Below are 12269 nucleotides of genomic sequence, written 5' to 3'. Positions count from 1 at the left end.
CTGCTTTTTGTGTTATGACCAATTGTTTTGATCAATTGGCACTAATCAATTATGAGTTTGTAAAACCAGTCTGCTGTGTTTGCAGATTTGCTATAAAATAATGTGCAAAATGGAAACAATTTTGTTTAAAAAATAAAAACACCCTGCATATTTTCAATCAGTAGTCCCAATTATTTGTTCTCTTGAGTCATAAAGGGCTTAAAATGACTGAAAGCTGATACAAATGTAAAATGCATGGTTTTACATTTGATTGATTTTGGTCAGGAAATACAAGTAATATGTTTCCCAACATCCCACTCCACCATCAAAACTTTTCAGAAGAGGCATCTAGTTTTAATCATTGGAGAGTAAAATGATTGGCTAAATATTTGCAGCTAAAATTCAATTCATGAGGAAAATGTATACTGCATAAAAAAGTTAGGCTTTGGTTCACTACATAAAACCATGACTCAAGCAGAAGGTGTTCTCTTTAATGTAATACTGCAGATGTATGCATTCTGTGTAAGGGGCCCATTTGATAGTCATGTCGACTGCACCCTGGGGCATTGACCTGACTGCTCTGTTAAAAATGATGTCTTTGGTAGGGCTTAACTACAGCTCTAAAAATCAATATTTTATGGAAAGTAGCAGCTCAAACTTTTTATGTAGGTTTGCCACTCACAGCTGCAGGTGCCACAGCTTGTGCTGTGGAGCAGTGGTCACTTCAGCCATTTGGTCCACAGCAAAGGACTGGGCTGTTTGTAGCTGCCATGTCCAGTGCCAGACAGGCAGAGCAGCCCAAGCTCAAGTGCCAGCAGGAACCAGCAGCTGGTAGCTGGCAGGCAACCTGTTCAAAGTTGTGTTTTTTTTTTAATGGGGATGTTGGTGCTAAGTCCAGCTGACCACATCAAGATGAGTGAGTGGAACAGCTCGTGTAGTTCCAGGGTCCTGGAGGGTAAAAACTAGTGGCATCAGTGCACACTATTAGACATTAGCAAACGCAAGCATCTGAGCAGTGCTTGACTTGGAATAAAATATGTCAGTACTTTAATCCAGCAGCTTGAAGAGCATTCACATTTGGCTTTTTGGTAAATGACCTTCTAGGGGACTATAAATTAGGAATTTTTTTGTATTACTAAGTAGGAAGGGGTATTAAAATATGTATAAGACAATTAAAAGTCTTTATACATTTTGCCTTAAATGTTGTTTGTTTTTAGACTACTCAATAATCATTACTGACATTATAACAATACCATTGTAAATGTGTGGGGGTTAGCTCATCAGCCTAAAGACATAGTAAACTGACTTCTGGTGGTCGTGTTTTTCCTTTTAATTCCTGTATTTGTCAAAGAAAAACACATAAAGTGAATAAGGTGGTGCAGCCCTCCCTCTGACTGACCCTGTCTATTGTGGTCATATCTGTACTGACTTTCAAGGTGAAAACAAATGTCTGAGCACTTATCCAGCAGCACTCAGAACAGAATAGAGACATACTGTACATCAGACAGGCAGAGAGCAGGAAAAAACTGGATTTTTCTGTGTGAGCCCAAATGCCTGTAGTTAGGTAAAAACAAACAATAAACAAAAACTGTGCCATGACATTATTAAAGTAATGTCTTATTATAAACAAATATAATTGTAAATAGGTGACTACTGATAATTATATAGTTATTAAGTTGTTTAAGTAAGCATCATAAGCATGAATGTCAATTTGATTTTCAGCTTTCAGATTCATTATAGGTGTTAGTCTCTGTATATACAGATTTTCTTCATTTCCTGAAGTTAAGTTCTGAGAAGAGTCATTTTAGTGTCTTACTTTGGCCAATTCAATTTTAGTACCTAACCTGAAATCAAAGAACTGAATGTAGGATATTTAATTGCTAATATTGATTACAGCCATTATGCAATATCTTTTTTTCTTTTTTTTCAGAACAACTTTTTCTTTGCTAATCTTTATGTCCATTATTTGCATTTCTATATTTTGTGGCTTTTCAGCCCATCAGGCAGCAGCAGGAGGTCTGATTTGCCTGCTGCTTTTTGGCAGGAGTCTGTTCCTGTCAGCACACTGGTGAATTATTGTTAAAACTGTTCTTAAAAAAAATGCTATACAGTGATTGTTCTCAGTCCCTCTTTTTTTAATTTATGAATATACCTTTTAAATTTGCAGTGCCATTCTATTTTTTTGCAGGCAGCTCTAAGCACTACGCTTAAGCACTGCACCAGAGTTGGATAACAGGCTTAGAGAGCAAACTACTGTCTGTCCCCTAACCTTATCCAAAGTGCTGATTTTGTATAAACATGACCAAAAAAAAAAAAAAGAGCTTATTAATGCTATAGTCACTGCAAGCTGATGTTGTATCATAAAAGCAGACATTTCAGAAGAAAGGAAACATTTCACTGATAGTATGAAGATTTTTGTGACTAATTACCCATTATGTCACCAGCAGACAGATTTACTGAATAGTTTATAAGTTTATATATGTATATTTGAGGGGACTGCATTACCAGAAGGCAACATTGTAGAAACTGACGGCAGCTACAACTACCTTGGAATCCCACAGGCTAATGGGAGCCATAAAGAGGCTGCTAGGAAAGCTGCAACCGCCAAATACCTGCAGAGAATGCAAGTCCTGAGGAGTCAGCTGAATGGGAAGAATAAGATTCGGGCAATCAACACTTACGCCCTTCCGGTCATCAGATACCCTACTGGGATAGTAAACTGGCCAAAGGAGGAGATAGAAGCCACTGAAATGAAACATTCATGAGTACATCAGGAAGATGGAGATAAGGACACGCACAATCCAAAAATGTAAAAAAAAAAAACTGGGTGCCGGGCTGACAAACATGTAAAAAGAAAAGTAGAGTCTGCACGCCAGCGAAAGCTCGTGAATGACTTTTAATACAATACAATTATCAGTTGTATTAAGTCATTCAGGAGCTTTCACTGGTGTGCAGACTCCACTTTTCTTTTTACATCAGGAACTGATCATGTGCTTAGTGAGTACCTCAGGCAGCAGAAACCCAAAAAAGAAGAGGAGCAAGAACAGGAACCATCATGGAAGGACAGGCCCTGCACAGCATGTACCACTGGCAGATAAAAGAAGTGGCTGATATTGAAAAATCATTCAAATGGCTGGACAAAGCTGACCTGAATGACAGCACAGAGGTAGTTATCATGGGAGCACAGGAACGAGGTCCAAGCACAAGATTATGCTTAGACCTTGTGTGGTAGACTTGAGTGTACTACACAAGGCAAGACCCCAGGTATAGGCTGTGCAGAGATCCCCCTGAGACAATCCAGCACATAACAGCAGGGTGCAAGATGCTAGCAGGCAGGGCATACATGGAGTGCTATAATCGAGTTGCACATCTGTGCCAATATGGCGTGGAAGTCCCAAGGTCAGAATGGGATATGCCCCCAAGGATGGTTGAGAATGACCAGATGGACAAACTGGTGATGGCTAGCCAACCAGACATAGTGGTGGACAAGCAGATTAGGAAGAAGGCCACAGTGATAGATGTAGCAATACCAAGTGATGGCAATATCAGGAATAAATAACACGAGACGCTTGATAAATATCAAAGGCTGAGAGAAGAGCTTGAGGATGAAGGTAACAGTGGTCCCTGTGGTAATCAGAACACTCGAGACAGCAACCCCCAAACTGGGAGAATGGCTCCAGCAGATTCCAGGAACAACATCCGAGATCTCTGTTCAAAAGAGCACAGTCCTAAGAACAGCTAAAATACTGCACAGGACCGTCAAGCTCCCAGGCCTCTGATAGAGGACCCGAGCGTGGGGGACAAAGACCGCCCGCAGGTTGAGCGGGGAGTTTTTTTTCTTTGAGGTCTAGGTCATCATAGGTGGTAACCCTATGAGGAAAAGAAGGACAGAACAGATTTTTTGGTAATAAATGTAAATATTTTTTGATGTGTGTCAGAATGATTTTTTTTCCCCCTGATTGCCAAGACTTTGGAGAACAATTTATTAAAAGCAGAATTTACATATTCTGATTGCCTAGGGTTAGTGTTGTGGTTGGTTTAACTGTGTAAAATATCCATATAAATGCATATTCTGTTGTGAGGGGAAAATTAAAACACCATAAAAACCCTGCCAGAAATCACATAGTATCCATTTTTGCATTTTGGGCATATTCTGTTTTTAATCAGTCTGTACTTGCCATTTACCAATTGTAATGTTCTGGTTGTAAGACTTTGTATGTTTTAATTATGTTTTCAGAGACTTTATCCTTGTCACCATCTTTACCACCACACCAGTACTTGTGTGCTAACCCACTGCCAGACTTTGATTTAAATAATTGTGGTGATGGGCTGCAGCTTTGAAGTCCATGTTGCTGGTTGGAAACTGATGACTTCCACTGAATGCATTTCCATTCCACTTTCATGTTTCAGGTTGAATTTTAGAAGGGCCACTACCATTTTTACAAATGATAGAGTCTGTTCAGTGAGGTTGGGGGTGGGATAGATTCAAGCAAGGCTGGGGATAAAATGCCTGACATCACAAGGGCTTAATTGATGCCATTAACATATGAACAGAGCCAAAACAAAGAATTCACTCAGGCTTTGGGTGACATTTTCACATTCATAGCAGGGCTTGTGTTTAGCTGCAGCTTGATTTATGCTGTCAGTCTGTCATAATCGCTCAGCCATTACAGGTATTAAGGCTGCATGCTCTCACAAAGAAGCATGTCGCTTTGTGTTTCCCCTGGGAATCTGCTTTTATTATCTGATAAATAGAGAGATGTTAGAACAAGATACTTATCTACAGAGTCTTTTGAGCCCTTTAATGGGATGTCAAAGATTTATAACACATGCATGTGTTCATATTGACAATTTGTACAAAGGATGTAGATAAGTCCAAGTGAAAAGCATCTCTTGTAAGCTGGAAGAATCTCTTTGTTACAGTTAGGAATCAACCAGTACAATACGAGTGTACATAAAATTTCATAAAACTGAAAGACTACTAGTCATCTCCTCTGAAGTCATGCTGCTCTGTTGCCCCCCTGTGGAGGCTCCAAAAACATTCACCAAAAACTTTGGTTTAAGCATTCTACATTCAGACTATTGCTTCTATTTTATATAAATTATTAACTCTTGTGATTAATTACCTCCAAAATCTTCATTCTTTCGCCAGATATGAAGCGTCCAAAAATCAATGACTGGATGGAGAGCAGCCCTCCTCCCAAGAGCCAGGAGGGGCAGGAAGAGGAAGAAGAGGAGGAAGATGAAGAAGAAAGGAGGGTGGGGGCTGGGATCAAGGCCAAACGAGAGCGGCGCCAGGGCAGCGGCAGTGCCACTCTGTGTCAGGTGTGCAACATACAGCTGAACTCCAGTGCCCAGGCACAGATCCACTACAGAGGGAAGACTCATCAGAGAAGGCTCCGCCGACTGGCAAAAGCCATCAGTGCAGGTACTGTAGGAAAATATTCTTAATTCTTAATTAAGGCTCCAAGAAGGGTTAGGGTCTATGGAAAACCAATCTATAAAATTGGTTTTCCATAGACATGTTTTTTTTTTTTTTTTTGGTGTTGTTGTTTTTGAGTTTCTTTTTTTCTGAGGATAAAGGCCACTGCACAACATCCAAATCTCACATTTGAAAAGCAAATGTCTACTCAGCTGAAGCATATTTGAATAGTAAAATGTAAGGGTACAGCCTTTTCTGATTAAAAGCTTAGGAAAAAGTTAGCAAAGACTTTTATGCATCAGTGTTTTTAATAGCGACTCATGCTACAGACAGTTATCATTTTGGGGTGGGGGGTGTATCATTTTTGGTATGTTTGTCTGTTTGTTTGTTTATTAGTTTTGCTGTAATATTGTTAACAATCAGTCTGATTCATACCAAATTTGCACAAAAGTTGACCAGTGACCTCTAGATCACCTGATTAAATTTTTGCAATAATTGTGTCCAGGTCAGAGGTCAATTTATTCTGAAAATCTTGTGAACACGATAACTCGAATGATGTTACCTAGCATGTTCAAATTCACACCAGAGAAGCATCTACTGAGCATCTCAGATGACTTAGTTCTTACCATAATAATGCCAATCACAGAAAGTGACAGTATTCTCGGTGGTTTATATTTATTATTCTTTTATCATTTCTTATTCCTAGTTCTTGCTTAGCCATTTGCAAGTGACTAAGGCTCATATGCTCTCCATTAAGATCTACTGAGACCTGATAATTATGTGTTCCATAGCTTGTGTTTCCAGAGGATTTGGGCCACCTAAAGATTCTACTGAGGCTGAGGGGTAGCACTGGCAGCTGACAGTATTTTTTTGTTGTGGCCACACCACTGTTAAATTAACATTTAAGGCAAATTGAGGCAGGTTGTCCCTACAGCAAAAGACCACAGCAGAAATTCTAACTTTGTCATGACAGGAAAGGCACAGGTTTCACGAAATGAATGATTACATTTAATGGTCCCAGAAAACCATGCCAGTAAGACATCAAACCAGAGCCCCAGAAATGGAGCACCTAAATGGGACAAAGCCATCAAATGTTTCAGTCAATGACCTGAGGCTTTTGTCCAGTATCAGGTTAAAATGTGTTTTATGAAAAAGGTCATTTTAAAACTGTGATAAAGTGACAGAAAATTTTGACTAGAGAGGAAAAGCATGTAGACTTTGCCAAAACTGAGTGAAAATCTCATATCTTCATGTTTGCTTGACAGCATTGCAAAACTCCTTCAGAATGATTACAGTTTAATCGCCAACTGTTAAACAAAAATACTAAAATAAATCACAACTTTATGAACTTCGACAAACTGATATTTACTGCAGGGCTCTTGTGTTTTCAGTGGTTCTTTTATTTCAATCAGTTCTTCCCATGTAGTGTATTTGGTTAACAGGAAATAAGATGCTGCTTAGTTCTTAACTCTTATGTCTTGTTTTTCTTTGCATGTCATAGCAGAAATAAGTATTGTGTAGCTTTCTCTCTGTTACATCTACAAATGATTTCACAATGAAATGCTAATTATGAGGTTTGGAGCCACTTGGATGTTGAGCATCTTTCTAGTAAAAGTTGCTTTTTGTCCTGTTAATGTTTACATCTACAAACCAAGAGAAGGTGCTTTGCATTGAGAATATATTTATTATTCCAGTGGAGCCCCTCACCATTTCCAAGTATTTCTCCACACCTGTTTTGATGAAGGGCCATTAATCACTTTCACTCACCAACACCTGTGTCACTCTGCTGTGCTGACCAGCTTGATCAATCAGTACTCAGCCTCTAATGAACAAATGGCCAATAGAATGATGCTTTTTTTATGTTGATTTATGAGACTGGCTCTGGCTGGTGGCATGTCATGCATATTTAGCTGTTCCAGTCTAATACAGCATATTAAATTAAATACAATTTTATATCCATTGTTTAATTTCTCTCATATTCTGACCTTATTTTGTTTTCATCAGAACGTTATTGACTTTTTCTATGTCAGATAATAGCGTCTGCAGGTCATCATTCATACTTAAGACTGTGAGACTGATCCAATGCAAAAGGCGATTATGAAAAATTTCTAGTATTTTTTTTTTTTTTATACTTTTCAGACTTTCAATCAGGAAATAAAGCAAACTTTTATTTCCCGATTCACCAAGGAATCACTTAAACCTTCAACTTTTTCATCTTTTTTTGCCAATGTCAAAAACAGATTGTAAAGCAGTTTAAAAAAATGACCGTCCCTGATGCTCTTGGTTGCTCTTGGTTATTTCATCTGAAGTGACTATGATAATGACTTGGGTAAAATTTCCAGGTAAATTCAGAGGATGTGACCGTTATGGTTGCTTCTGGATGTTTTGCCTCAATGTCTTTCTACTGTTCCCAGAACATATATAATATTAGCTTAAATAATGTTAGCGTGAATGCACTAATCACTAATGTCAGCAAATGATTGGCTCTGAACACACCAGACTCCTGCACAGACTGCACATAAAGACAACAAAACATCAAATGTTGTTGCTTTAGATATTTTTTGGCTAGGGACAACCTTAGTAAGAAAGCAAGCTAAGGTTAGTCAGCTTGCAGCTAGGTTGGGCATCAAGCTATTTATCTGCATTATCAGGTAAGTCAATTTTATCCAAGACCTCAGTCACACAGACCTAGAGGCTGGTTAGTGACCATCTGGCAACCACTGGTTGGCCAGGGAAAAGAGTATATTCTGGAACTGGTTGGCAAGTGGTTTCTGGAGGTTGCTGGCAGTTGCTAGCTGATGCTGGTCACAAAGAGGGTGGTGCACTGAAAACCTCTTCACAATCCAGTCTTTAAGTCCGACGTCATTTCTGGGTCCAAATGCTCCTAAATAAATAGCAATGGCAGAACCAGTGACTGTTCAGAAGATTGTAACATACCTTATCAACTGTAGCCATTTCCTCTTCTCTTTCTCATTGGTAAAATGACAGCTGAGTGTGTGTGTGTGTTTTTTTTTTTTTAATTCAGATTGGTTAAAACAACAAGGGACACAGCATTGTGGCACATTGAACACAGGACAGTTGGACCCGAAAATTGAATTCTACATCATCACTTAACAACCGGATTGCTTTGGATTGCTGCAGTTGCCCGTAGTGTGCGTGGAAACACCAGTTTGTTTGCAGATACTTGGAAACTACTAACCAGGCCGTAGTGAAATTGTGAAAAGCGCGACACAAACCGGCAATAGAAACTGTTGTCCTTTAAAGTAAAAGTTGCACCTTTTGAAACGGTAGCTACAGTGGTAAGGCATTACTTACTTTGAAGGGAAAAATTCCCTATTTGTGTCCCACTTTTTCAAATTTTACTACAGCTCACACTACAGGTGTTAGATTCAACTCATTGTCATTGTGCGCACAAGGCACACAACGAAATGATGGTTCCAGATCACTCATCCAGAGACTAGCATCTGCGGTCACGCAGCCAGAGACTGGCGCTACTGTTAGGCAATGTGGTTCAAGTGTCTTGCCCAAGGACGCAGCGCAGGGACGCACCTGCAACCTTCCGGCTGCAAGGCGAGCGCCTACCCACTGCGTCATTGCCACTTAATTGGTGACCAGTCTCCTTGTGACCAAAGCAATCACAAGGTGGTTTTTGGTGCAGCACCCTCTTTGTAACTTATTTTAATCAGCATCAGAAAAAATACATTTTCCACTAATGACCAAAGGTTGTTGGGTGGTTACCGACTTCAGGCCAGTGTAACTAAGGCCTAATGAAGGCAGCAATTTTGGCATAAAGTGGAAACTGCAGTTAACATCAGCAATTTAATTGATGAAATTATCATTTGGATTTTGTGAACAAATCTGACTCTGAGCTTTTTATTCTGTCTAATGCTATCTAACTGAAGAATTGTAACTCAATTCATCCATTCAACCTTATCTTACTTGTAGGGCTGGGACTTTAACGCGTTAATTTCGATTAATTAATTACGGGTAAATTAACGCGTTAAAAATTTTAACGCATTTTAATCGCACTTTGCACCGTGGAACGTTTCTCAGTGCACGAGTTCCCGGCATACAGATTATATCGACGCACAATGTCCAAATTACGGGCCGAATCCTGCGAAGGACCCGGCCCACGTCTTTCGCAGCCCACGAACACCACAAAGGCCGGAAGTGAGCGGCTAGCCTTCATATCAGCGTCACCTGCCCTCACCTCTGCGTAGCTCATGTCGCCTAGCAACCGTGAGTGCGAAGCACAGCTGTGTAAAAGCAGCTGGTTAAACGGAGAACGAACTTTTTCTCCTTTTTGTGGTTTAATTTTAAGTCTTTAATTCAAAATAAGCTGTTAAAACAAGCATAACACATTTCAACATCAAGGAATACAGCTGAGAGAATGATTAATTTCCAACTATATTAAGTGAGACATTAATGTTGACTAAAACTATCCAGTTATGATGCTTAACTTTAATTTCAGGTGTTTGCTTATCACAGGAGCACTTCCACCCTTCGTTGGTCTGTGTAGTAGACTGGTGGGAAAATAAACAAAATTTTGAAGTTTAAGCTTATGTATATTGATTTATTCATCAACTAAACTTAAATTAATATTTCTCATGTCAAATATTGAAATGCGATTAAAATGCGATTAATTTCGATTAATTAATTACAAAGCTTGTAATTAATTCGATTAATTTTTTTAATCGAGTCCCACCCCTACTTACTTGATAATGTTATCACTTAGCTACACAACATGCATCTGGCAAACTGGATGCTTTGTTGGATTAGAAGAAGAAGAAGAAGAAGAAACAGCCTTTATTGTCCCACAGAGGGGAAATTTGGGTGTAACAGCAGCCGCAGTTATTATAAATATAAATAAAAATATAATAATTTACACTATTATTATCAAACAGGGGTGTCTGTCTGGCCAAAACTAGCCCTATGATTCAGATTCCACTCTCAGGATACCTTTGTAAAGTGTATAATTTTTGGACTTGCAGATTAAAGATACATTTGGGAAATTTTGGTGCTACTCAGTGACATGGTTTACTAGGACATTATTATTGGTAAATCACTTGTGCTTTTCCCATAATTATAAATCAACTGTTTTAAAATGTATCTGTGAAAAACAGCATTGTTTGCTATGCACCATTGGAAGTGATTTGTTGCTTTGTCACAACATCAACCATCTCATCCACTAATTAATGGATCAGATGAGTATCACTCATCAGTCCCTGCGGGTGGAGGCCCTCTCATTTTTTTCACAAGGGGTAAATTTCACACCTGCCATGTTTGAATGACTTAAATGAACCCTACAGCGTTTGACCTCATTTTGTTTGGGTTGCTTCGAATATAACCGTATAGAGCAAATAATTTCCCCACCTAAAATTATTTATGAAACAGTTTATTTGGAGCAAAGTTTCAACCAAAGCACAGGCATAAAAAAAAAACCTGCAGATTAAAAATGCAACAATTAATGTGTTCCACTGAATTATTTGCCATTTTGCTCAAGTAACTGATATTATATGGTCAATAAAATGTCCGAAAACAATGAAAAAAATGCATCTGTATTCAAAAGGCAATGTCTCCAACTGCTTTATGTCCAGTGAACCAAAAAGTATTTGATTTATTCTCTCAAGACAAAGAAAAACTACAAATCTTTGTATTTAAAATGCTGAGAGCAAAATGTATGAACAATCACAAAAAAAAAAAATCTATCCACAGAATAGTTAATAATCTGTGGATGAAACAACTGATTATTTAATTTTTGCTTATATATTTTGCATCAGAATAACTATAAAAAAAAAAGCAGTATATTGGATAATCTCTGCAGATTGAGGTAAAAATTTTCACTTGTTCACAAACCTTAAAAAAATAGATTTTTTTTTATCAGGTTTATCAGTGAACCAATAAGAACATGAGAGCACTTCCACAATATAGGCAAATGGATTTCTATGATATCTCTCACACACCTGTCTCAGGAAGCCATTCTCTCTGTTGCCTTTTCTACAGACGAGAGGAGAAAAAGAGGACGAGCCAAGTCAATTAAGGTGACTGTTCCTATAATTCAGTCTGTGCTGCAATGAAACCAACCTAATAATACCCATTCCCTTCCCACTTCCCACAGCTGAACTGGCTTTGCCTTTATTTAGCTTCATGAAGCGATTTGCTCAAATGAAAAGAGATTTTAATAGGGTCTTTCTCACTGGGGGCCGTTTGAAAAGGGAACAGAGCAAAGCACTTTCCACTCCCTACATTCAGCACTGAACTACAGGACAACAGTGGAGTCATTTCAATTCAAGGTTATGGTTTTAGGATTTCCTGTATAATGTGTGTGCTGGTGCGATATAAGCCCCTTCAGACAAGCTCATTATGTTAATCTGACAGCTATTTACATGTCGACCGCAAACAAAAATAAGCACACTGGTCAGTTCAAGAAGTTGTGACAGTCTTAGTAGGTGAGGTTAAATGTGAAAGAAGACAAAACTATGGACATCTTGTGTTATCAGTTATCACTTTTCCTGCCCCAAATCTGATAAACAAACCAATAACAGTAAGGAAAAGAATTGCAGAGGATTGATCTTCTTATATCAGGTCTGTCTATAAAAATATTTCCCCATATGTTGCCAGACAAAGGATGTTAGGTCTCTAGTCTCATATTTTCAAGCCGGCTGTGTGGATGAATCAACGAATGTCCACCAAAATGCTTTAAATACAGCATGTGAGTCATGACTTGACATCCTATCATCCAGTGCTTGGGCATTGTTGGAGCATTGTTGCAGAGTCCCACTGATATAAAAACAGCACACGCTGAAATTGAAGAGAAAATTGATTTGTACATTTAAGATGTGGAAGCAAGCTTTTCTTCTACAAAGGT

The 12269-nt window shown here is 38.7% G+C and overlaps 1 protein-coding gene across 1 annotated transcript in view; it reads left to right on the top strand.

The window, feature by feature from the left end:
• Positions 1-12269, top strand: part of LOC115797778 (zinc finger protein 385B-like) — an 84235-nt gene that overhangs the window by 28893 nt on the left and 43073 nt on the right. The window contains exon 2 of the mRNA XM_030754274.1: positions 5132-5407. Coding sequence (XP_030610134.1) covers positions 5132-5407 — 276 coding nt within the window. The remainder of the gene's footprint in view (positions 1-5131; positions 5408-12269) is intronic.

Source organism: Archocentrus centrarchus, chromosome 19 (genome assembly GCF_007364275.1).
Source record: "Archocentrus centrarchus isolate MPI-CPG fArcCen1 chromosome 19, fArcCen1, whole genome shotgun sequence".
NCBI classification, from domain to species: domain Eukaryota; kingdom Metazoa; phylum Chordata; class Actinopteri; order Cichliformes; family Cichlidae; genus Archocentrus; species Archocentrus centrarchus.
Note: the sequence above shows the minus strand (reverse complement) of the source record. Positions and strands in the feature narration are given on the sequence as shown.